This window comes from Chelonia mydas, chromosome 15, assembly GCF_015237465.2.
Source record: "Chelonia mydas isolate rCheMyd1 chromosome 15, rCheMyd1.pri.v2, whole genome shotgun sequence".
NCBI lineage: Eukaryota > Metazoa > Chordata > Testudines > Cheloniidae > Chelonia > Chelonia mydas.
This window is the reverse complement of record NC_057856.1, coordinates 31066330-31092483: the sequence shown is the minus strand read 5'-3', so window position 1 is coordinate 31092483 and position 26154 is coordinate 31066330. Positions and strand designations below refer to the sequence as shown.

The 26154-nt window shown below is 56.9% G+C and overlaps 2 protein-coding genes across 2 annotated transcripts; one reads left to right on the top strand and one right to left on the bottom strand.

Annotated features, from left to right (window-relative positions):
* Positions 1-1835: 1835 nt before the first annotated feature.
* CRYBA4 (crystallin beta A4) lies at positions 1836-20218 on the bottom strand. Its single transcript, XM_007058353.3, has 6 exons — positions 20062-20218; positions 6008-6058; positions 4481-4599; positions 3743-3884; positions 2760-2902; positions 1836-2403 (listed from the first exon to the last, which is right to left on the bottom strand). Exons 1-6 carry the CDS (start codon positions 20152-20154, stop codon positions 2256-2258), a joined length of 696 nt encoding a protein of 231 aa, XP_007058415.3. The 5' UTR covers positions 20155-20218; the 3' UTR covers positions 1836-2255.
* Positions 16435-25693, top strand: CRYBB1 (crystallin beta B1). Its single transcript, XM_007058352.3, is given in 5 exon segments — positions 16435-16620; positions 18354-18472; positions 23423-23555; positions 24337-24479; positions 25347-25693. Coding segments are annotated over 5 exon segments (762 nt in total). The 3' UTR covers positions 25528-25693.
* Positions 25694-26154: the final 461 nt, after the last annotated feature.

Below are 26154 nucleotides of genomic sequence, written 5' to 3'. Positions count from 1 at the left end.
TGGCCGAACCCTTCTTCCAAAACTTCCCACCAGCTCTCAGCGCGTCCCCTCCTAGGCCGACTGGCCACGCTCAGGCCTTTAGCTCTGCATAGTTGTGAGACAGCCAGAGATTCCCTTGTGCCTTAAGGAGCCATCTAGAAGCTCCCTGACCGCCTGTACTGTGCAGAGAGGCTTTGGTGATAAACTACGCACACGGCATGCACAGTGCCGGGACCCACTGCTGAGAGACGCTAGAGATTCGGAGTGTAGCTTGTTATTACATTAGTGTTAGTGTGGGGCAAAGCACAGGTCAAGTCCCTCATGTTCATTAGCAACACACCTGCCTTGGCTTCACTCTTCCCGGGCCATGGACGCAGTGAGGCTTTGCTGACTCGCGTGGACAGCGTGCCGGAGTGTCCCGGGGCTGGCTGGTACTGCAGAGCCCACTGCGAGTGCGGGTGTGCTGCTGCAGCCGGGATGAGTTTCATTCGTGGCCACGTGGTGTCACCCTAGCATTGTCACAGGAGCAGTTGGTCGAGAAGCTGCTGAGGAATAAGACTGGTCCAGAGGAGATGCTGGTTTCCGGGGGTCCCACGCTCAGCTACTCAGCCTGATGCACCAGAAACCTCGCCCTGGTCGGGATTCCAGGCAGAGAGAGGCTGGGTCAGAACTGTGGGGCTAGGCCCCTGTGTTCCAGGAGCATCTGCACGAGGATTTGGATCCAGAGCTGAATTTGGCAGCTGGGGTCTCTCTTTCTAGTGGGGTTGAATCTGAGCACGCCCTGTGGGGAATGTGTGGGTCTCAGCTTCATGGCTTGGGCCCGTCTCTAATTCCAGACTGCCCCTGCATTTGCCCTCCAGGAGGCCAAGCCGGCAGTGCTGGACAGACTCCACATCAGGCCCTGCCCCTGCTATGGGGGAGCGCCCAGTGAAGCGCTGCCCAGACACATTCTGCCACTCTCAGAGAGGAGGTCTCCCAACCTGACCCCAGGGTGGGCAGCCAGCGTGTTTCCTCACCAGGCGCTGACTGGCAGAGGAGGGTGAGTGAAGCCATGGCATGGGCTGGCCGTTCCAACTGGTTGGAAATCTAGACTAGCCTGTTCTCAAAGGCCTGTGGGGCTTGGTGCCTCCAGCTTTGGGATCCCAACTGGGGACACTGTACAGGGGCTGCCCTTCCGAAGGGGCCTGCCAGACACACTGCTCTGGGCAGGGACCTCCTCCTGGGCCCTAGCATCCTCGCGGGGTGACTAGCAGTAAATACACACCCCAGCTATTGCAAAGTCTTCTCCACTTCTGCTACAGCCTCTTCCTCTGTCCCTGGGACCCTCTCTCCTGGAAGGGGGCTCTGTCCCAGAGTCCAGACTAGCAATGGGCACTTGGCTCCACTCTTGTAGTTTCAATGAATGTTGCGGCTGGCTTTCCGTGACCAGGATTTTGTCCAGATTCTCTCCTTGCAGTACCACCAGGGCGGGGCGGGGCTGATGCTGCCTTGTCATGGTCTGTTGTGCACATCAGACAGACATCTTGGTGGTTTCTCATAGGCCTGGATGCTGCCGATGTCCGGAGTCTCTGTCGTGTTTACCAGGTGAATTGCTTCTGGATCCAGGTGTCCAGATGGCAGGCTCCCATTTGGCTCACCATGGGAAGCTGCAGTTTGCTGTATTTCTGGAATACCCCTTAGTCCCCAGCCCCAGCCCAGGCCAGAGAAGGGCAGGCTGCCCTTCAGTGCCCTTGAGCGGTAAGCTGGCAGTGCTGGGGGCTGCCTAGGACTGGGGAAGATCCCAGAGCTAGGCCTGCCCCTGCTCTCGGGGGGACTGCGTTCTGCCTTGGGGTGCCTTGGGCCAGGGCAATACGCTGTGTTGACTAGCTGGCCAGCTCTGCAGCCTTGCCCACCAGCTGCCAGCCCTCCAGGCCTGTGTGCCTGCAGCTCGGGGCTGCCTGTGTTAACGAGTCCCCAGGGGACACGCTGCTCCCTGGCCAACATGTCCGGTAGCTGGAGCAAGGGACAAAGAGCCAGTCGGGCTGCCCCACTGCATCTAGCAGTGACATTCTCCTGACATTGTCTATCCTGACACCGGGAGGGTCTCCCTGGGCTAACGCCCTGGTTGTAATAAGCTGGACTTAGCGGCCCTGGCTGGTTAGACAAGTGTACCTTTATTGAGCTTTGCTTTGAGCACAGCTGAGTGGGCCCTGAGCCAGGGGGCCCAGCAGAAGGCAGGTAGGGGTAAGACGCGGAGGGGCAGAAGGGGGTGGCAGCGGCCTGGCGGTTGGCAGCGCTCACTGCTGGATCCTCCGGATGGACTGAACCTGGGAGGTCTGCACGTGGGAGCCCCACTCCCGGAAGTGCTTGTATTCGCCCGCGTGACGGTCGCACTCCAGGATGTACTGGAAGCCCCGGTACCCAGGGAACTGGGAGCAGACCCAGCTGCGGAAGAAGCACAGGAGAAGCCGTCGCCTTGGAGCCAGACCCAACCCCAGGGGAGCAGGGCGGGTGTCATGCGGACAGAGCGGTCGGGGACCCCACAGACTACAGTGCGTGGGGGGGTCTGAAGTCCTGGGGCCCTGGGCCCTCGGGGTCCTACCGATTCTCCGCAGCCGTAGCATCCCACTCTGGGACCCTGCAGGGACACTGAGTCCTGGTCTCGGGGCCTGGCAGCTACATGCCAGGGGAGTGCTGCGGCAGTGCTGAGCCGGGTTGGGGGCTGGCACCTTCAGGTGGGTTTGGGGCTCAGCCATATTGCCCCTCCACCCCCGCCCTGCCCAGCCCGGGGAGGTACTCACGCGCCAGAGTGAGCGCGGAAGGAGCTCACCGCGCTGCTCCCCCAGCCCATGGCTGGCAGCGAAGGGTAGTCGTCGCTCAGTTCCCCTTTCCGCCCCAGGAAGTTCTCCCACTCGAAGACCGTCATCTTGCTGTCCCGGTGATTCTGCAGCGAGGGGACAGAGAGATTGCAGGTGGGCTGGGGACACCTCCTGATGCCCATGCCGGGCCTGCCCCCTCCACGGGGCCACTCTGCCCCAGTGCAGCTCCCCACCCAGGAGGGCTGCTCCTGCTTCACCCAGCGGACGAGACAGCAGAAGCGGGCCCCTGCCGCTGGGAGCCGGGGCGCAGAGCAACTCAAAGGGCACCCACAAAGGCCTCAGGGAGCTTGGGGGTGGGCAGAAGCCCAGGAATGCCAGGCCGCTGTCTGCGGCTTCGCTGCAGGGGTCTTGGGCGCACACGGGGTGACTCTCACCCGGCACTGGGGGAGGCGGGTGACTCTCACAACACCGCCTCTCTCCAGGCTGGGACCTGGTCACTGGAGTGAGATGAGCATCAGCACACGCTGCCCTGCTCCCGCTGGGCATCCCAAAGAAGGGCCGGACCTGAGCTCTACCTTTGTGTCCCTTCCCGGGTCAGTCCCGTGCAGCGCCCCCCACAGACATGGAGGTGGAACCAGCCCGCTGCGTGCTAACGCGCACGTCCCTACAGCCCGGGGCTGGGGCTGGGGCTGCGCCAGCCTCGCCCCCATGGGCCGGGTGCAGCGGGGACCCTGGCTGCCCGGCTCCGTGTGCCAAGGCCCAGGCCATGAGAGCACTGACTGGTGTCCTCAGGGGGAGCACCGGCCGCGCTGCTTCCCCTTGCAGCTGGGCAGGGCTCGTCTGGTCAGCCCGCTGCTCTGCAGGGCCAGCGAGGCCGGGCGGGATGAGTGGGGGAGCGCGGGCGGCTGGGGAGGCCAGAGGGGGGAATCGGCCAGGCCTGCAGGCAGCTCCCCAGCCCTACTCACAGCACAGGCGATGGGGCGGAAGGAGCTCATCCTCTCCACGTGGTAGGCATGGCTGCCGCTCCAGGCCTCCCAGCGAGGGTACTCACCTCGCTCCAGAACGAACTGCTGCCCCTGGAAGCCCACGTGCTCAAAGCCTGCCCACCTGTGGGGAAAGCCAGAGCCCGGGTATCCAGGGAGATCAGAGGCCGTGAGTGCTCAGGCGACTGCATTAGCTCGGGGCCGGGGCAACAGGCTGTGGCATACCTGCCAATGACCTCAACTGGGATGACGAGCTGTCCAGCTCTGCATCCATGCCCACCGCCTCTGTGCTGGGTCCCAGGGCCCTGCTGGTCACTCCCCAGCCCTGCCCCCTACTAGCCTGTGCGGGAGATGGGGCTCATCACTGGCAGCCTGGCACATGGCAGGTTAGCGCCCTGGCTGAAGTGAAGGTGCATGCATGTGCCCGCCCTGGGAGAGCTCCGAGGGGCTGGGCTGCTGCTCTCTGTGGCCGGTGGGGTTGGGTGGCTGGGGCTGGCAGCCCCTTGGGATGTGTTTACACCACTCCAGGAAGCAGAATGATTTCTCGGGGCAAAACACCAAGCGTTTTCAGGGACCAAATGTAATGGAAATCCCCGGTTTCCCAGGATGCCCTGCGGCACGAACAGCCCCCCGGGACGCAGCATTCTCCAGGGAGCAATGGGGCGGCAGTTTGGGAGCAGCTGCGACGGGGGAGCAGGGTAGGGCCATCCCGGGACTCACGCGCCACTCTCAATCTTGAAGGAGCGGACCGTCTGGAAGCCGCACTCCCTCACGTCATAGCACTCGGCGGTGAACTCCTTCTTCCGGCCCTGGAAGAATGCCTCATCCCACACCACCATCTGGGGGAGGACAGCTGGGGTCAGGGGGCTGCTCTGGCATCATGGAGCGACGCTCCCTGGCTCCCGGAGGGCGCCGGGGGCATCCCACAGCCCGGGGGCAGCTCGCCCATTGGAGCAGCATGGGGCTGACATCCCCTTAGGCCCTCCCACCACGGTCCTCAGCCCCAGGCCAGGCAAAGTGCAGTGGGGGAGCGAGCAATGGGTTGTGCTGGGCAAGGGTCCAGCTGTGACCTGCCTTTAGCCAGGACCCCGCAAGCCGGGGAGTGGTTTCTACGTCCAGCCAGGCTCCCTGCCCCTGTGTTTGGCCTCAGCCCCAGGGCAGGGGGGGTGGGCTGCATGAGAGCAGGGAAGGGGTTAACTCCGCTGGTGCATGAAGGGCTTGGCTGGGTCTGGGCCAGGCAGGGGGATCACGCCTTGGGCCAGACTCTGTGAGAGATGGGGCCGGGGGCGAGTCAGGTGCTCCAGGGAGAGGGGAGGGCTGGGCTGGGCCTCCACTCCTGCCCCATCTCTGGTGCCTGCCTGCAGTGAGCCATGGCCTGGCAGACAGAGGCACTGAGCGCCTGCCGCTCCCAGGGAATGGGACTCGCGCCTGTGCCCTCTCAGCGGCGGGAAGGGCACTGCCCTCGGCTCGCTGCCTTCCTGTGGCACTGCTGAGCCTGACTCGCAGGCCCTGCCCCAGCCTGTCGAGCTGGGGGACTCTGCGTCGCTGGGAATTATCCCCACTTTGCAGTCAGCAGCCGCAGCGAAGGAGCCGCTACCCTCGCCCGATGCGCTGTGCCGGAGCCCACGCCGGCTGCGTCCAGCAGAGGGCAGCAGTGCCCGGGCCCGAGCTGGCCCCCCCCAGCCGGAGCTGGGTGCAGGGAGCCCGGCTCTGCACGCACAGAGCTTGGCTGCCACAAACGGGCGGTGTAACAGGCCCTCAGACTGAACCCCACTGCCCCTCCAGAGCCCCTGGAGCAGCTAGGCTGCTCCGCCAGCCCCCACTGCCCACTATCCCCTGTCCTGCCGAGCTGGGACGGGCCTGGTGCCCAGGGCTCCGAGACAGCAGCCACAGGGGCAGACAGGCTGTGCCAGGCAAGGGGTGATTTCTGTCCCTCTGCAGGGGCCTTCAGCAGCCTGGGGCCTGGAGAGACCCCTCCCCGCCGCACTCTCCCAGGCTTAGCAGCAGCAGGGGGACGAAGCGGGGTGTCAGACCAGACGCACCCTGTCCCTTCCCACCCCGCCTAGCTGTGTCTGAGACGTGCCCTGCGCGCCGGTTCGCCATGGGACTGGCCGTGGGGGGCTTTCAGCTTTACCATGCAAAGAGCCCAGCGAGCGGGTCCTGTTGCCCAGGTGTCAGCATGGGTCCTAATGCCAAACCAGCTCACGGCAATGCTCCCCCCCAAGACCCCACCTCGCCCGAGCATACCTTCCAGAGGCCAGAAAACTTAGTGCAGTGTTGGCTCATTATGGCTCTGTCCTGGGGAGGAAACGAGAAGACCAGATCGTTATAATCTGCTCCACGCAAATCTGTGTTGTTGGCAATGGACCGCAGGCTGAGAAACCCTCCCCAGGGGACTGGGCTGGAGGGGCGAGGTCACCCCACTGAGCTGGTGCCTCCCTTTGCCATTGCTAACCCTTCCTCTAGCCCTTCCTTCCTGCAGCCCCCACCATCTGGGTCTGAGCCAGTGCCACAGCCCCGTGGCCAGCTTATGCCTGGATCACACCCCCCATGGGGACACGGAGAGCAGCAGGAGGCCCCAGCCTAAGGTACGGTGCTGCAGCTGGGGCTGGGCACCCTAGGGATACCCCATCACTCCCATGCTTTGCAGACACTGGTGTTTTCGTAGGCGAGGGAGGGGCTCACCTGGAAGGCACATGGGTGAGATGGGGGGCTGGGATCCCCCTGCTCGGGTGGGACACAGACACGAAGCACAGATGCCTCATCCCGGTCACGTGACCCCAGTGCCTGCATCTCAGATGCAGCCCAGCCCTCAGGGAGTTAACGCTCAGGCCTGCCCAGTGCTTGGCACCAGAGCCTGTTGTTAGGCCTGACACTAGTTAGGGTTTGCTGCAGCCTACAGAACAGTTGTGTGTGTCGGCTCCCTCCGGATCACTCGCCGTCCTGGCAGCTGCTAGCAGAGCAGGGGAGCGGTGGGACCGTAAGTGCCCGGGGCGGCTGGCTCTTTGCAGCCAGCCCCGTCAAGCCCAGACTTCGCCCCTCTCTGCGAGGATTCGGGACCTCGCCAAGGATGCTTCCTGCAGTGGCAGCCCCAGAGGGAGGTTTTACAGTGACAACCCCCTGCAGGGAGCCACTGGACTCAAGTAGGAGAGCAAGCAGCGCAGCTCCTAGCTGGCGCTGGGGCAGCGTCAATCGTCCACGGAGCCCAGCCACGCCGGCCAGCTGCTGTTGGTGCATTTTCACCACGTGCCAGGGCAGTCTGAGCTCAGACACTAGCCAGCCTCAGGGCTCTGACCTGCTGCGGCATGCAGCTCAGGACACAGCGGAGAGCACTAACCCCACAATGGCGGTGAGCAAGCTGCCGCAGCTGGGAACTCGGAGCCTTCTCTGCCACCTCTTCTGGCACCGCTGGCTCCGCTCCGAGACCCCCTGCGTCAGCGTCTGGTGTGTCCTGCAGGGTGCCGAGGCGGAGCCGTGTGAGCAGCAGCGGGCCCAGCGTGCTCCCGAAGGGCAGGGCTTCCCTCAGCATCGCTAGATGCTGCCGCCCTGTGCCCAACTTCGACCTGACCCTCACGGCCAGCAGGTTCCTCTGGCCGGACGCCCTGCTCCAGGACAGAGTCCTTGGGCCCCCTCAGCAAACTGCTGCTCCTGCCCAGTCGGACAGTCCTGCTCAGCCTCCCTGGAGAATCCCCGTCCCTTTGGGTGCCCACGCGCCCTTCCAGCTCCAAGTCAAAGAGCATCTTGCAGCGAACGCTGGCCAATGGAGGCTGCTCCCTGCACTTACCTGGTGAGGAGCGGCTGGACTCCCGGGGAGGTGACCTGGCCAGCAGTGGCTCTGGCTGGGTTTTTATAACCTCCAGATAGAGACAGAGACAGGCAGAGCATTTCAGAACCCCCTTGCTCAGCACTTGGCGGGGAGGGACCTGGGGCAGAACAAAGCCTCTTCTGCAGAGCAGCTAATGCACGCACAGCCAGCAGTGCCAAGCTCCCTGCTCAGCCAGACCCCCAGTGCAGCGGAGACTGCCCTGGGCTCATCCCCAAGGGAGTCACCCTCCTTCCAGATGGCAAACAGCAGCTCTGCCTTGAGCTGCCTTCCTGGAGAACCGCCTCTGGCCCCGCTCACCCCTCGGTGCCTGCTTTGCTGCCCCATCCAACGTGGGAGAGCATCTCTCCGATGGGGCTGCCAGCCAGTGCCAGCAGCCACCCCTGGCTGAGTCCGTGGGTGGGCGAATGGGGGCGGGCAGCTGTGAGCGAGACCCTGAGCATGTCTCTAGCACCCTGCCCAGCACTCGCTGGGCCTGGGCTCTTGCTCTGAAACGTCTTCTGGGTGACAGGACTGGCAGCGCGGGCCCGCACACGCTGGCGGAGAGGTGCCTGGCTCCCTACGCTTGTACTGGTCTCCCTCGGGGTCTGCCTCAGTGGGACTGGCTGAGCAGAGCGGGGCTGCAGGCCTAGAGGTCCAGGCTAAGGAGGCGGTGAAGCCATGGGGCTTGCCCTGGAGGAAGAGGCAGACCCCCAGGGGGTCTGCCCCATTGACGGTGGCCTCTCAGAGGCTGTTCCAAATCTGGGGCTGCGGCACCAGCCCTGTGGAGCCGTGAGTCTGTCCTCACCCCTGGGTGGTGCGGCACAGCAGGAGGTGGGAAAGGGATCGTAACTCCTGAGTCAGGCCAGGGGGGTCTGACCCTCCCCCAACAGAACCACCACACAGTGTGGTGTGGTGAGCCAGCTGGGCCCAGAAGAGGCCCGTGGCTATGTCCTCCTAGCCCCGGGAGAGCAGGTACCGGGAGGCAGCCCCAGCAGCACGCAGCGGAGGGCCAGAGCCCGAGGCTGCTGCTCGTTCTGCGTGTGCAGCTGTGGCCCCGGCTTTACAGCAGCTGTTCCCACGACGCTCGGGGGGGCACTTGCAGGGAGCATGGTGCCATGGAATGGGCGTGACCTGCCTGACTCCTGGCTGTGCCCCACCACACTATCATGTGCATTGGTACCCCCGGGAGTGAGGCTAGCCGCCCCTCAGCGGGGAGGTGACGCACATACCCATGAGGGCTGCATTCACACAGCCTGGCTGTGGTGCAGCCGGGGCCATGGGAGAGGATGGGAAGGGAAAGCATGGTTACAGGAACAAGTAAATCAGGTGGATGCACATTGTGGGTCAACTTGGGATGGGAGCAGCCGGTTTGCTCAGCAGGGGCCCTGTGTACTGCTCCCCTTTGTGCTCCATCAGGATGGCGGGTGGGTCTGGCTCGCAGGGCCTGGGGCAAGTCCTTCTTTTCAGGTCTGGATTGTGTGGGGTTCAAACAAGTGCCGATATTTAACGCAAGCCTCAGGTTAAGCTGTGCTGTATGTAGCATTGTAACGGTGGGCCTTTCTTTTCAGTGCACCAGCGCTCCCTTCTGGTGAGGGTAGAGATGAGCTGAGATAAGCAGCGAGATTTGAAACACAAGGTCACTTGCTAGGCGAACTCGAGAGCCATGAAGAGAAGCAGCTAATAGGAGCATTTCAAAGGGAGGTTGGAGAGGGAGCGGTCTTTCTTCTAGGTCCAACTCTACGTGTGGTATCAAGATGGCCAGCGAAGGATAAGTAGAGGTGAGCTGTATCAGATGTGCCATGTTCTCTTTCCTGCCTGAAGCCAGCAGGAACTTCCGGTGTATGAAGTACATGTTGATGGCTGTGCTGGAAGAAAACATCCTTGGAATTGCTAAACCATATACATGACAATTTCCTAACTCAAAATGTGTTCCATCCAACACTGAGGAATTCTATATTAGTCCATGTCTTGACACATAAAGAGGAACTGATCACAGAACTAAAAGTTAGTGGTTGCTTAGGTGCAAATAATCATGACTTAATTACATTTGTGATGTGCAAACAGAATAAAGTCCAAACCAGTAATGTATGTATTTGGGGCTTTAAAGGAGCCATGTTCACAAAGCTGAAAACTATTATGGGTCAAATCAGTTGGGAGAGAGAATTTAAACAGAAAAATATAACTGATAGTTGGGAACTGTATAAGAACATTTTACTAGATGCCCAAAAAGCCACAATCCCACAGTTAAGAAAGAAGATCACACTGATCAAAAAAGCAGCCTAGTTTAGAGGAGGAGTGAAAGCAGCTCTAGAAAATATAGAAACAACATATAACAAATGGAAAAAGGGAAAGTTGATAGGAAAGAATATAAAGTAGATGTTAGAAAATGTAGAAAATCTTTAAGGGAAGCTAAAGAAGACAAGTAAAAATCAGTGGCCAGCAGGGTTAAGGACAATGAGAAGGTTTTCAGTATATTAGGAACAAAAAGAATCCTAAAATAATATTGGTCTATTACTAGTTGGAAATGGTAGAATTGTCAATAATAATGCAGAAAAGGCTGAAGTGTTCAATACCTATTTTTGCGCCTTATTTGGGAAAAAGTCAGGTGATGTAATCATACCATATGATGATTAAATACTTTCCATTCCAACAGTAAGCAAGAAGGAGGTTAAGCAGAAGCTATTAACGTTAGACATTTTAAAATCAGCAGGTCCAGATAACTTGCATCCAAGAGTTTTTAAAGAGCTGGCTAAGGAGCTCTCTGGACCATTACTGTTGCTTTTTCATAAGTCTTGGAACACGAGGGAAGTTCCAGAAGACTAGAAGAAAGCTAATGTTGTGACAATATTTAAAAAGGGTAAATGAAATGATGCAGGTAGTCATAGGCTGCCAGCCTAACATAGATCCTGAGCAAAAGAATGGAACATCTGATAAAGGAGTTGAGTAATAAAGAATTAAAGGAGAGTAGTATAATTAATGCCAGGTGTGAAGAATATGGGAGATTTCTGCATTATTTTAATTAAATAATGTCTGTGACTCCATTTACCTGTTTAATCTTGTGCTGCTTGTTAGTGAAAGGGGTTAACTGCTTTCCAAAGTCACTCACTGGAAGTGGGGAGTAGGTGATCAGTGGACTGATGAGTGTGTCACATAGCCATGTCTGGGCTGCAGGAGTGGACTATCAAGACTCATAGCCATTTGAAAAGCTCTAACTGAGCAGTACAATGGCTGTGCTAAAGAAGGTGACCAAACCAAGAAAACTGGTTCTGCCAAAAGAAAAGGCGGACTAGTGGCACCTTAGAGACTAACCAATTTATTTGAGCATAAGCTTTCGTGAGCTACAGCTCACTTCATCGGATGCATTCAGTGGAAAATACAGTGAGGAGATTTATATACACACAGAACATGAAAAAATGGGTTTTATCATACACACTGTAAGGAGAGTGATCAGTTAAAGTGAGCTATTACCACCAGGAGAGCGGGGGGGGGGAGGAGAAAACCTTTTCTAGTGATAATCAAGGTGGGCCATTTCCAGCAGTTAACAGGAACGTCCGAGGAGCAGTGGGGGTGGGGGTGGGGGTGGAAATAAACACGGGGAAATAGTTTTACTTTGTGTAATGACCCATCCATTCCCAGTCTCTATTCAAGCCTAAATTAATTGTATCCAGTTTGCAAATTAATTCCAATTCAGCAGTCTCTCGTTGGAGTCTGTTTTTGAAGTCTTTTTGTTTTAATATTGCGACCTTTAGGTCTGAGATCGAGTGACCAGAGAGATTGAAGTGTTCTCCGACTGGTTTATGAATGTTATAATTCTTGACATCTGATTTGTGTCCATTTATTCTTTTACGTAGAGACTGTCCAGTTTGACCAGTGTACATGGCAGAGGGGCATTGCTGGCACATGATGGCATATATCACATTGGTAGATGTGCAGGTGAACGAGCCTCTGATAGTGTGGCTGATGTGATTAGGCCCTGTGATGGTGTCCCCCGAATAGATATGTGGACACAGTTGGCAACGGGCTTTGTTGCAAGGATAGGTTCCTGGGTTAGTGGTTCTGTTGTGTGGTGTGCGGTTGCTGGTGAGTATTTACTTCAGGTTGGGGGGCTGTCTGTAGGCAACGACTGGCCTGTCTCCCAAGATTTGTGAGAGTGATGGGTCGTCCCTCAGGATAGGTTGCAGATCCTTGATGATGCGTTGGAGAGGTTTTAGTTGGGGGCTGAAGGTGATGGCTAGTGGCGTTCTGTTATTATCTTTGTTGGGCCTGTCCTGTAGTAGGTGACTTCTGGGTACTCTTCTGGCTCTGTCAATTTGTTTCTTCACTTCAGCAGGTGGGTATTGTAGTTGTAAGAATGCTTGATAGAGATCTTGTAGGTGTTTGTCTCTGTCTGAGGAGTTGGAGCAAATGCGGTTGTATCGTAGAGCTTGGCTGTAGACAATGGATCGTGTAGTGTGGTCTGGGTGAAAGCTGGAGGCATGTAGGTAGGAATAGCGGTCAGTAAGTTTCCAGTATAGGGTGGTGTTTATGTGACCATTGTTTATTAGCACCATAGTGTCCAGGAAGTGGATCTCTTGTGTGGACTGGTCCAGGCTGAGGTTGATGTTGGGATGGAAATTGTTGAAATCATTTTCTCCCCCCCCCCCCTGCTCTCCTGCTGGTAATAGCTCATCTTAAGTGATCACTCTCCTTACAGTGTGTATGATAACACCCATTTTTTCATGTTCTGTGTGTATATAAATCTTCTCACTGTATTTTCCACTGAATGCATCTGATGAAGTGAGCTGTAGCTCACGAAAGCTTATGCTCAAATAAATTGGTTAGTCTCTACGGTGCCACTAGTACTCCTTTTCTTTTTGCGAATACAGACTAACACGGCTGCTACTCTGAAACCTGGTTCTGCCAAGTGAGCTAGTAACCAGGCAACAGGTCACCTGGTGTGGGACTTTGATCACCTTTGATTGGGGTCTGGATGTTACAAAAGGAAAGGCTATTTGGGAGAGCGGAAGGATGCTGACTGCAGGGGTCAGAGAGAGACTCTAAGACTGGAAGAGAAGCCATGAGCTATGAGGGGCTCACTAGACGACTCTGACCAAATCCCCCAAACCACTCAGGAATAGTGAGGAATTTGAGACAAGGAAGGACATGTAGGTGTGTCATTCTCTGGATCTGTGTATCTCTTCTGCAAAGGGAAAGAAAAGGGTGATTGTGTTGGAAATATTTGTAAAGCCTTTGTCTGTTCGCTTCAGCTATCACATGTCCCTGAGGCGGTGAACGGTGTGACCCAGGGTGCCACAGGGCTGGAGCTCTGGAAAGGGAGATGTGCACGCAGCTGGGGTGTCTGAGGGAGATGGTCCTAATCTCAGAGGCTACGCAGGTGGACTGCAGGCTCTCAGTACTCAGAAGGGGGTGCTGGAAGGAGGATCTGCACCCGAGAGCGTGCCTGGAGACCCAGAGGCAGAGGCCAGGCCTGGGCCCTGGAAGCTGAGAGCACACGAATCCATTGTGGTGGTGGCAAGGATCTGACACCATTCATCATGAGTCTGTGAGAAAGAGCTCTTGTCAAACTAACAGGACATCTTCTTTTGATGAGATCATAAACTGAGCAGGGGGCTTGGGTGCTCACGTGGCCTGGGGAGGAGGACGCAGGGAGGTGGGAGCAGGGGTCTGGAGGGCTGAGAAGGGCTGGTGGGTCCCCAAAAGAGACAAAATGTTGTTGATGGGTTGCCTTAGCAAAAGGCTTGGGAACCACTGATCGAGCAGATAAAGGTCTCACATGAGTCAGTGTCGGAAGCTGAAGCTAGATAAATTCAACTGCAAATTTTGAACCATGAAGATAATTAACCCTTGCAACAGCTCCTCAGAGGGTTCTCCATCACTGGCCATTTTTAAATCAAGGGATCAGATGTTCTTCTGATAGATCTGCTCTAGTTCAACCACAGCTAGTGGATGTGAACCAGGAATTAATTCAGGCAAGTTCTATGGCCTGTGTTATGCAGGAGGCCAAACTAGATGATTATGAAGGGGCCGTCTGGCTTTCTGAAATGGCCTTTAATTTGGAAAAGGCCCACAGGCCTGGCCCAAGCACTCGTGACCAGGAATCAGGCCGAGAAGGTGCTTTCAGTACTAGCAGGAGAAAGGAAATTTCCAGCATGACAAAGGGGTCGATCGCTCAGCATGTGGTGATGGACAGACCCTTGTCACTGACACCCAGGTATGGACTGGTCCTGTAGAACAGGGCCCCAGCAGACATTGCCAGGGCTGAAAGGATCGTGTTGTCTGGTTATGAGGGAGGAAGGACAGCCTAGTGGATAGATCTCTGAACTCAGGACCCCTACGTTTGATTTCTTTCTCAGTGACAGGCTTCCTGTGTGACCTTGGACAGGCCAGGTAGTCTCCCTGGGCCTCCATTCCCATCGGTATCTTAGGGATAACAGCCCTGCCCTGGCGCACAGGGTGCGGGGAGGGTAATATCGCTCGATGCTGTGAGGGGCTCGAGTACTACAGTGACTGGAGGGCGTAAGTACCCCGTTCTCCCAGCTGGACCTTGGCCGCAGCCTGCGAGGCCATGGATAGAGGAAAGCAAACAAAGGCTGGGCTGTCAGGATTTGTCCAGTTGGAGCGGTCCCGGGGCTGGTGTGGTGGTGGGAGTGGAGCCCCGGCCCACCTGTTCAGTGAGAGAGAGGCACAGGCTGAGCCTGCAGAGGGGTGCAATGTGCCCCCCAGGAGGGGGTTTCAGGGCCTCTCCCCAACCCATCAGTGCCCCATATCCAATTGTCCCTGCCCATGGGAGGCCCCTGGCTCCCACACAGAGGCCCATGGCCCAGCATGTGCCAAGTCCAGCCTGGCTATTGCATTGTGAAGGTGGCAGGGAGGGGTTTCTGGGAGGGCTGGTTACTGGAGGGGTGATGGGCAATGGGGGGTGCATCCCCAAGCACACCAAGCAGGGGCTGGGAGAGCCCTAGGAGGTTCCTTAGGGGAGTGGCTGACTCACAGGCTGCCCCAGGCCCCACACCGCCCACTCTCTGACCATCCCCGAATGAGGTTAACCCTCTGAGCGAGGGGGCTGGAGGATTCCTGCAGGGCCATCAGCCCTAGATTGGCCCAGCCAGGGTCCTCCTGCTCCAGGCCCACCTGCGCATCTGCCCTGCAATGGAGCTGTGACCATTTGGGCCCTGGAGCAGCCCGGGCCTGGGAGGGAGGGCAGCAGGCCCTGGGGACCCATGCCTCTCAGAGGAGCCCAGAGCAGCAGGCCAGGCTTTTAGGGGGCCTGGGAGGAGGCAGAGGTGTGGGGTCTGGGTCTGGGCACAGCTCTGCATGTGCCCTGGCTGGGTGTCTGCACTCCCAGCAGCCAGGCTCCATGCGGGCTGGGAAAGCAGCCCTGTCAGGCCTTTCTGTTGTGCCCCGGGCTCACAATGGAAAGTGCTGGGTTCAGCGGCTGTGCATGGGGCCTGACAGAGGTTTCCAGCTCATTGACCACTTTGCAAGATGTGATGACTGCGAGCATCAGGGCAGACACTGATGAGCTCGCACTTCCATTGTGCGCCGGCCCGGGGCTCTGTCCTTGCCAGGCTATAAAGTGGGGGCTTCACTGGACCCCAAAACACATTCCCGCTCATTCCACCAAAAGGCAGCAGCTGCCCAGGTAAGAAGACAAAGTACCCTGGGCAAACAGCTGGCAGGGCAGAGGGCCTGGCCCAGGGCGCAGGGACAGACCTTGGCCAAGGGGCGGCAGGGCAGAGAGCCCACCCCGGAGCAGGGACAGACTATGGCAAAGGGCTGGCAGGGCAGAGTGCCTGGCCCAGGGAGCAGGGACAGACCCTGGCCAAGGGACGGCAGGGCCAGTTTCTCAGTGAGACAGAGGGATTGAGAGTGGTATCTATGGCACAGGCCCACGCGCACACCCCCCATGCCTGCAGACTCCAGGATCTCTAAACGAGACAGGAGTTGCGTGTGGAGACTGATGGGGGAGAAAGGGTGGCAGAGCTGTCTGACTAGTCAGGTGGGAACAGAGGTGGGAGCAGGTGTCTCCAGGTCCTGGACACATCTGGGCAGATGTGCACTTTGCCAGGTGTTCCCAGCACGTGCTGGGGAGGGTCAGTGGAGGCAGACGTGCCCCCTCCCCTTGCTGTGACTACTAGAGCAGGGGCTATGGGTCGTAGGGCATGGTGCCCTTGGCCGTATCATGGCGTGCCCCATTGGCGAGGTGCCAGGAGCTGTGCCCCATTCTCCCCACAAATCCACCATGGGCCACGCTCCATCTGTGCAGCACACTCACAATTCCCAGACAGGTTGTGGCGGCTACTGGAAATTCAACTGCAATTAGCTCCCTCTGTCCTTGGGATCTTTCTGCTCTCTGACTGGCTGCCCCTAACGATTAGGTTCCGGATTCCTGGGTTGTCTTTGTGCTGAGCATTTGCCCTGCCCCAGCACACCCTTCAGACTGCATTCCCACAAGCGCTGGCCCCTGGCAGGAGACCCCCGCTCCCGGCTATGTGCAGACAGTGACCCCAAAGGGGCCTGGGCAGGGCATGGGAATCCGTTATCTCAGCACCCACCCAGCTCCAGTTATTCCCTGCCAGCCAACTGCAAAAGCAGCAAACGGCTAAAGAGGGGCAAGGAGGCAGTGTGGGCCTGGGGTTGCATAGCTGCCAGGGCAAGGCACCCACCCCGCCCCTGAGGGCAGGGGGGCTGAGGCAGTCAAAGGGGATGACAGCAATCCGTTGGGTGTGAAGGACCATTGCTGGCTCTCTGGGCTAGCTGCAAGCTGACTGTGCAGTGGACAGAGCAGCCCAAGGGAGGAGAGAACAACCCTCTGCTGGGGCCTCGGGCTGGGGGGTGTTTTTGTGACATACGCACTAACCTGCAAATGATGCCTCCTTTCAGTGCCTCTCTTTGACCTGAGCTGACCACGGCAATGTCGGAGACCATGAGAACTGCTGCTGCCAGCCAGGCTGCTGATGACAAGGAACAGGGAGCCCTGGCCCCAGCCCCATCTCCAGACCACACTCCTGCTTCGAACACTAAGGCTGAGCAGCCTTCCAGGAAAGCTTTCAGGGTAAGCCCCCTGGGATGACCAGCCCATGGTCGGTGCGGTGGGGCAGGAACAAGACAGCCCCTGGCCCCAGGCAGTAGGGAAGCATCTCAGCAGCAAGGTGCCAGGGACGACTGCGGAGTGTGTCAGGCTAAAGAGAAAGGTCTTCGCTCTGGAGCATCAGGCCTGGGCCCCAGGTGCCCAGGCCTCTGGCCCCACTAGGACAGGACTTCTCCTCGCAGGGGGCAGTGCAGTTCCCCTGAGCAGGCCCTGGCAAGCGGGCTCTCTGCACTGCCCCTTGCCTTGCATTTGCAGCCAAATCCTCCTCAGAGCAGCCCATAAACGATTACGTGGATTCCCACCAGGCCTTCTGTGAAGCACCAAATCCCAGCAAACAGGTGTCCAGAACACCCGCGGAGGAGCGGCCGTGTGGGAATCACAGAAGTTAGAGAAGGGGAGAAGCCATGAGTTCCCTCCTTCTCTGTCCCAGGGGCAGAGGCAGAATCAGCCCATCCAGCCTGTAGTGCTTTTGGCATCTCTCCCTAGAGGCTGAATAGTGGTCTGCATAGGGAATGGTTCCAGGTGCTCTGCCCCAAGTCGTGGTCTTGGGGTCTGATGCTTCACACCACTCTCTCCTGCTCCTGCTGCTAGAAAAATACAAGGCAGGGGTTTAGGAGCAGGGCAGAAGCTCTCAAGCTGGTGCTGGGGGCTGTGAGCTGCAGCTGCTCTTCCCCAGCTCCAGAAGGGGCTGGCTGGTGTCTAAACCACCTGGCACTCTGGACCTAGGATCCTTTCCTGGAAGGGCCGATGGTAGTGGTGTGCTCTGAAAGAACCTGAGCTGTGCTGACTCCGTGGGAGGAATGGGGAGGAAAGCCGTCCTTGCCGGTCCACTCCCGCCACTTCCAGACAGCAAAGGCCACAGCTTTAGATGCAGCTTCTGATTCTGCAGTTGCAAAATCCACGCTGTGAAAGTGAGGGACCCTGCAGAATTGCCCGTTTCCCTGGCCTGGGTGTGTCAGTGAGTAGCTCAGCCCCAGTCCCCACTCTGTGGCTGTGCCATGCACCCCCCTGCAGGGGCATTAACACAGGGACACGCCGTGTTTCAGGTGCAAAGCTAGAGTCTGGTTTGAGGCCATTTGCAAACTGGCTGCCAGCCTGGCACAAAGAGCAGGGAGCTCTAACTGGGAGCTAACTGGGAGCCCGTCACAGAACTACTGGAGCCCGGTCCCGGGGCATCGGGTCAGAGTGAGCTGGGGTGGGATGGGGCTTCCTAACTGAGATTCACTGGAAGTCCCACCACATCTCTTCAGGTCCCTGAAATATCACAGGGTTAAGCTGAACGGTTGTAAGTAGTCAGGGAAAAAAACAGAAGCCATAGCCCACCCTGCGGCAAGAGAGAGCAATTCAAAACAGGACTGACACGATAGAAAATCTGAAAGCCTCTAACAGCTGCCGAATGTTGCAGACACTGTGCTGCTGAGCTTCTCGGGGCCGACCCGAGGGAGCGTAGTTAGGTAGTGGTGGCTTGCACCTGCTCCAGGGGCTCAGTGCACAAGCTCCATCCAGGTCGAACATGCGGGCCGTGCTGCAGCTGTTCCCATATGTCCTGGCATTCGCCTGACGCCGGGGGGAGCTGACGCTGACGGCCATGCAGCAGCTGTGGGAGAGCCAGCCAGAGACCGCTACCTGCCAGTAACCCCCAGTGGGCGGCTATTTCTCTTGCCAGTTCTGAACCCTTTTCCTCTGGCTCTCTGCAGATCGTCATCTTTGAGCAGGAGAATTTCCAGGGCAGGAAGATGGAGTTCACAAACGAGTGCCTGAACCTAGGCGACCGTGGGTTCGACCGGGTGCGCAGCGTCATTGTCAGCACTGGACCGTAAGTGAGGCAGCCAGGGCAGGAGACACAAGAGAGGCTCTCAGAGGGGTCGGGCCGGCAGCGTTAATGGCAGGGTTCAAAAGGCAGCCACTGTGCTAGGAGGCACAGTTAAGTGCTCATAGCCCTGCCGCTGACTTCCATTCACGGGTGTAAAGAGTCTACGCAGTGTTATCGTCCGCTGCTGGGAACTGAGCACCTGGGATCTTTGGAATCAGACTGTATCCACTGCATCAAGCCACATTTAACGTTGCCACAACCGGCCATTATAATTAACCTGTTAAATACAACACTATGCAGTTCCTGGAGCCAGATCAGGTAACACAAGCCAAGGCAGGGCAGGACTGGGAGGCCAAGACTGTCAGAAGTGGCCGGTGATTTAGGATGCCTGGCCTGAGACACCTTCCTAGGCCTGACTTTCAGAGGGTGGATGCTCAGCGCTTCCTGAAAAATCAGTCCCCATGAAGGTGCCACCCAAAATGGAGGCTATTCAGCTTTTTCGGAAGTCAGATTTGCCCTAGTCTGTAGCAGTGGAACTGGGGGGCGTGTGGGTGTGTGCACGTGCGTGTGCTGGGGTGTATTTTGCAGCTGCAAATCCTGGCTGTTCGCTCTGTGCTTTCATATAGTGAAAACGAGTGCTCCCCCAAGGAATCTTTTTTTAAAAAATACATTTGAACCAGGAAATAATGTAGGAGGCAGACCCTGGACTTGGGAGCTTTCAGACACGTCTGTGTGTGTCTATAATCCAAACAGCCCTTGTGCAAAGAAATGAAGGTGTGCAGGGTCATCCCTGGGGAATGGAGTTCCTGACGGGCTCAGAGTTGTCTGGAGTGAGTCTCGGTCAGAAAAGGACAAAAAATGTACCCTGCAGAAAAGGGAAATGGTCCCTTCTACACAGAGAACTGTGCAACTCACCAGAGGTTGAAAGACGCTATTCCAGAGAAAGGGGCAAGCATGCGGCACAGACCCCCACGGCTTTACTACCATCCATTGTATTTTAGAGGGACAGTCATAGAATCAGAGAATCAGAGAATATCAGGGTTGGAAGGGACCTCAGGAGGTCGTCTAGTTCAACCCCCTGCTCAAAGCAGGACCAATCCCCAACTAAATCATCCCAGCCAGGGCTTTGTCAAGCCTGACCTTAAAAATATCTAAGGAAGGAGATTCCACCACCTCCCTAGTCACGTCCCTCTGCCAAAGGTTAACCAAGACTGCAGACTGCCTCTGCCCAGCGGCATTAGGAGGTGCTTAACTTGGGGGAGTCAGGCATTCAGCACCACAGAGCCTTCCCTGGTGGCAGTTTTACAGCAGCACTAGTTGTCACCTGAAATGTGAGGAGTTAGGAGGGGACATTACTATGTCATCATTTGAGTTATTAATACTGCATTACCCTTTAGTATCCCTGTGAACTCCAAGAGTATTATGAAGCTGGGTCAAGGCAAACCGCTCAGTGCCCACCAGGGAATGGTTTGGATTGATTCCTGCAAGTGACCTTGAGGGACAGCCTGAACGGGAAAGGTTGAGTTCCCTGGAGGCGCGCCTAGCTCGCGGTGACCCAGCACCTTTCTCATTTGGTAGCAGGTTACACTCACCAGGCAGGGGGAACTGATGACACCAGATGCAATGCAGGGGAGATCCAGGCATGGAACTGCTCCATCGCTGTGTCCTGGAGCTCTGCATGGCATGTGCTGGCCCTCTCATCCTCTCTCCCAACAGGGAACTGGCCCCCTGGCCACGGGGACCAGATCTTCCTGCAAGCTCAGAGGGTGCCAGAAGTGTGGGGTAACATTTCTGGGGCGAGAAGCACTGAGCCAGTAGAGAGTGGTGGTGCCAGGCTGGGCAGAGATAGTGAATTTAGCTGCCACATTGGCAGACGTTAAAGCTGGCATCTTAAAGAGAGATCTGAATGTGGAGTGGCCTTTGTCTATGATTCCTAATGACTAAGAAAAGGGAGTCCAACTGGTTGTCTGAGAAGCTATTAGGTTCCATTTGTAAAACAAAGAGCACTGGCAGCAAAAAGAAAGCCAGGGGAACATTGCCATCCGGCGCTGGTACCGTGGGAAGATTAGCCATAAAATGAAAGAACGCCGTAAATGTAGGGCAAGCCAAGGCAAAACTACCCAAGTTCTTGGAATAGCAGCTCACCCAGCCTGTAAGAGAGGCAACACCAAGCTAGTGTGGGCGTGCAAGGGGAAGGCCTCAGGGCAGCCCCACATGTTATGTTAAAAGCAGCAGTGAAGGACGGATGAATAGGTGGAAGTCACGGGAATTGCAGTAACCTCTCGGTGAACGCCAGTCGCTAACTCTACAGATGGTTGATCTTGCTATTAAAGGAGCATAGGGACTTCAGCTGACACAGACTGTGATCACCCCAAGCAATGCCACTGGAAGGGTGTTTTGGTTTCAGTGAGGCAGTCTGGGATGTACAATATTGTACAGAGGAAGAGGAGACCCCAATAGGAGACAAGAGGCATTAGGAGTCAGTTTTTGACTGACACTGGCATGACCTTTGATTCGCGTACTTTGATTGACAGATGTAACACACATGATGAATTTATCCCTCCTCTGAAGATGTAAAGTGCTGTGTCAATGCTCAGTGTCGTTATTGTTATACTGGACAAGCAGGGGAAGAAGCATTAAGGTTAAGCTGTAACCTGAAAACCATGGACATTTTGGAGGTTACAAAACTCTAAGCTAAAGCAGGATTATGACTAGGCAGGATGCAAACCAGAGGTGGAAAAGCAGGTGCAGAGTATGTGGTGCTTGTTTTGGAAAGGCAGGAGAACCCCGAACACCAGTATTTCATGAGAACAGCAAAGGAATGCATCACTGCCGATGTGCTTGGCATTTGCTTCAGACATGGCCTTAGGAACTACAGACCTGACCTGCAGAGACTAGAGCCCGCAGCCATATTGAGCAACGCAAAGCAGATTAGTGTGCCAGTGAAGCTGGCCCAGTATCTCTTTGGTTGTCATGAGTGACTCGAGATTCAGACAGTATAAAAGCAACAGTCTGTAATGATGCCTGACGCTGTATTAGGCCTGCTCTTTATCAGCTCCCTGGAGCCACAAAACGCCCAGTGCCCCAGCACGACCCAACCCAGTGATTTCACCAGCTCCCAGGACCTGACCTGCACGAGTGCGCTCACCATTGCTGCCGCTGGTGCTAGTGCGGCTGGGGGAAACTTGAGGAGACATGCTGAGCTGGCATGGCCTCGGGATAGAGATGGCTACATCACCTATGGACTGTGGCCAGCATCTCCCAGGTCTTTGGATGGAGTTCTGAGGAGCAGTTAATGAACGGACCGAAGTGTTGCAGCAGCTGTTATGTCTGGGCAGGAGCTGAGCAGCTCAGCAGATCTTCTGTAGGGGGCTTGTGGGGAGCGGGAGGAACTGGGGTGGGGGGAGCTGTGTGCTGTGCTAGGGAAGCTGTGGATAGCTCCTCAGGTAAAATGAAGAGAAAGTGAAACGCAATGGTGAAAGCCAAGATCCAGGGGAGTCAGCTGAGGAGGTACAGCCGGGCCCTGTGTATCACTGACCGATGGAGACAAAGTGCTTTGCAGACTCCAGTTAGATCCAGGAGAGTCCGCTGAGGAGGTACCAAGAGCACTTTCAATTGCAACCTGCATCCCTGGGAAAGTGAAATGCAATGGTGAAAGCCAAGCGGCCGGCCTGATCACGCACCATCCACCATGGGGATGGAGCTGTCCAAGTGTGTGGGCCTCAGGAAGCAGACTGCACAGTGACGGCTTAAATGGTCCTTCCCAGCCTGCGAGGGGGGAATCAGCCTGGAAGGAAGAGCCCCAAATAGAACTGGGTGGGAATAAAGCAGAGCTAGGAAGGGTAAGATGGGACGTGCGGGGGAGCCGTAAGAAAGGTGTAAATGGAGCTGTTTGCAATTCAGCCCCCAAATCCATAGTGGGTGCCCGCGTACGAGCACTGTGAGCCTAGAGCCTTGGGATCACGAAATGTAGACGGCCAGTGGCAGCAACAGCCCTGGGCTGTTTCATGTTATTTAAAATGTGCTATTTCAGCGGAACAGGCCAGGAGCTGCTGTGTCCTGGCATCCAGACACGTGCCTGGTCTGATGGCCACTGGGGCAGTAAATCACACAAGGCAGCCAGGATTACACAGCCCCTAGACCAGTGGTTCTCAGCCGTGGTCCACTGCTTGTCCAGGGAAAGCCCCTGGCGCGCCGGGCCGGTTTGTTTACCTGCCGCGTCCGCAGGTTCGGCTGATCGCGGCTCCCACTGGCCACAGTTCACCGCTCCAGGCCAATGAGGGCTGCGGGAAGGGTGGCCAGCACATCCCTCGGTCCGCGCCGCTTCCCGCAGCTCCCATTGGCCTGGAGCGGCGAACCGCGGCCAGTGGGAACCACTGCCCTAGACACTTGGCCTCCCGTGCGGGACAGTGCAGGAGGGAGGGTGGGTAGAGACACTTGGGTAATTTATCAGCTCGCAATATGCTGATACTTCCTGCTGACTGACATGGGCTGAGTTCCATCCTCCTGGGCCCGTAGAAGCAACGGGCTGCTGACATCATGGAAGAGAGGCTGTAAAGTCCGTGCCTGTAACAAAGGCTAGAGAAGTGCCACCGTGGGCACCACCCCTGGCAGCGGGCCCTGCGGCAGTCCCTCCCAGTTCTATCGCAGCGTGCTGCGTGTCTCTGGCACCCTGGACATCCCACTGGGTGCATGGCTAGTTCTTGATTATTTTGACACCTGTGTGAGCATGTCCTTTAGGCACGCAGGCAAGAGAAGAGATGGAGGCAGGGAAGCGGGAAGATTAGGAATTCCCAGGCGAGCTCAGCTGCTGGCTGGCGATCGAGTCTGAACCCAGGCCCCAGTGCAGGAGACGAGACAGCACCATAGTTATTTCTAACCTGTCTCTTGCGTGTAGCTCTGGGCCTGCCCTCTGCTGCCTTCCTCATGTTCTTCCCCCACCCCTCTCCCCAGCTGGGTGGCCTTTGAGCAGTCCAACCTGCGCGGAGAGATGTTCATCTTGGAGCAGGGTGAGTATCCTCGCTGGGATACCTGGTCCAGCAGCTACAGGAGCGACTGCTTCAGGTCCATGCGTCCCGTCAAGATGGTAAGAGAGACTCTGGAACTGGAGTCCAACTGGGCTGCTTTCAGGAGTGCAAAGAAAACATGCATGGGCTCTGGAGATGCCCTGTGGGGGTGGCTGGGTTCTCATGCTGCTGAACGGGACCCCCTATCACAGCTGTGACCCACAGCTGTCGGGGATAACGGCTCTGCCACTAGGAGGAAAGCTTAGCCTGTGCAACCCAGCAGCCCACCTCCTGGAGGTGCACAGCCTTGAAACGCACCTGGGCCAGTGAACCTGCTGCAGGGCCGGGGAGGGGGAGGACTGCTCCTCGGCCCCTGTGGGTGATCAGCTGGTCCCTGCGGCCAAACTGGCCTCTGGCACTTTCAGATCATTGTTTTTGGTGTGGTCACGAAGCTGCTCACTTCATAAACCGTTCAGTGCAGGCAGGGGCTAAAGCAAGGAGGTGTGGGGAGCACAGGTCCATCTTCTCTGCTACAAGTGAAGGTAGCTCCCCCCTCTCCCCAGCTTGGGTAGCAGCGCTCCCCACAGCTCCCCTCCCCAGGGTGGATAGCCGTGCCCACCCGTCCCCCTCCGCTTTGGAGCAAGGAGGCTCCCCTTCCCATGACAAACCCCTGCGTGTTGGGCTTTGGACCATGTAAGTCATTTCTATGGCTGCTGCCTGGTTGCTAGTCCAGCTGCCCCATGCTGGGCTCTGAGCCCCCGTGGTTACGTCTGGGATCAGAAGGGCTTGAGGCCACTGGCGTTTTGGCAAGTGAGCATGGATCAGCCTGGTGAGCTGGTTCTACCCTGCTGTCTTCCCCAGGTGGCTGATGGCTATAAAGTCTCCCTCTTTGAATCTGCTGACTTCAAGGGCAACAAGATGGAAATCCAGGAAGATGACGTGCCCAGCCTCTGGGCTCATGGCTTCTGTGACCGGGTGGGAAGTGTGAAAGTGTCCAGTGGAACGTAAGCAGACACAGTCCCCCTCTGCCCCACACCTTATTGCCCCCCGCAGGCCCCAGGAGCGTGGCATGGGGGATCCACATCCAATCTCCCAGCCTCTGTTTGCTCATCACATGTTAGAACCAACAGAAGAATCCTTTGACGGGTTTCCCTGCTGCCATGAAGGGCCAGTGACTCCCACTGGGCCCCCGGCAGGCTGGCCTCTCCTCTTAGCTCTGGGGAAATCCCTGTACAGTCTGGAAAGGGATGTGGTGCCAAGAGCAGGCCTATACCCTCCCACAACCACCGGGAAGGGCAGGTGGGCAACTGGTTCCAGAGTCAATAAGCATTCGCAATCCTGCACGGGGTGGGCCATGCTGAATGCAGGGCTTTCTGACCGCACAGCCCTGTCCGGGCACAGCTGAGCCAGGAGAGCAGAGGAGGCTGCTCAGGGCAGGGTGCACCGGGCACCCCTGCCCTGCATTACTGAGAGCATGACAGCCATGGTTCTCCTGCCTAGGAACAGGAGTGAGGCGTGTGAGGGGATCCTCTAGCAGAGGGCAGTGCCCTCACATGGGCAGCGCAGGGCACTAGACTGTCACACAAGTGCGAGCAAAGCCCACTGGTGGGTGAAAATTCATATGTTCGAATGCTTCATGTGAAACACGTACCACATGTGGCCTTTGCTCACGCTGGCTCCACAGCCTGGCGCTCCATGCTGCCCACCATGCAAGGGCCAGGGGGCTCAGGCCCTGATATTTTGTGGCAATAGACCTACACCTGATGTCTTCTTATTTAAATACTGGCCCACTGATCCAGCTGAGCCCCAGCACCAGCGTGGCCTGTAATATCCTACATCTCTGAGATGCTTTATTTTGGCTTTCCCTAAAGCTGGGTTGGATACCAGTATCCTGGCTACCGAGGCTACCAGTATCTCTTTGAGAAAGGAGACTTCAGACACTGGAATGAATGGTCTGCCTTCCAGCCCCAGGTCCAGTCTATCCGTCGCATCAGGGACAAACAGTGGGATCAGAAAGGCTTTTTCACCGCCCCTGACGCTCCTTCGAACTGAGCATGCTCCCTGCTAGCTAACAATCCTGGGCCATGTAGCACCTCGACACCCCTGCTACTTTTTGTGAACAGCCCCCATCTCTCCTCTCTCTCGCATCCCCTTTTTCGGCACTTTCCTTGTATATTGCACATTTATTGGCTGTCCTGTACATTGTGATGCAAAATAAATCAATACAAAAAATCAGACAACTACTGCAGCCTCGGAGCCTGTTCTGCACTGGATTGTTGTCGGGGCACTTCCTAGCCCCTCTAACTTTCTCACCCTGTTTAAACTGCTCAATGCTGTGAGCTTCAGTGCTGGACGTTTGGGGAGGGAGGCGGTGGTTCTGCAGACGGTTGGGGTTTGAGGGTGGGGTTTGCTCTGTGCTGTGGGGAAAAGATGTGGACAAATTGGAAAAAGTCCAGAGAAGAGCAACAAAAATTATGAAAGGTCTAGAAAACATGAGCTGTGAGGGAAAATTGAAAAAAAACTGGGTTTGTTTAGTCTGGAGAAGAGAAGACTGAGAGGGGACACGGTAACAGTTTTCAAGTACATAAAAGGTTGTTACAAGGAGGAGAGAGAACAATTGTTCTTCTTAACCGCTGAGGAGAGGACAAGAAGCACGGGGCTTACAGTGCAGCAAGGGTG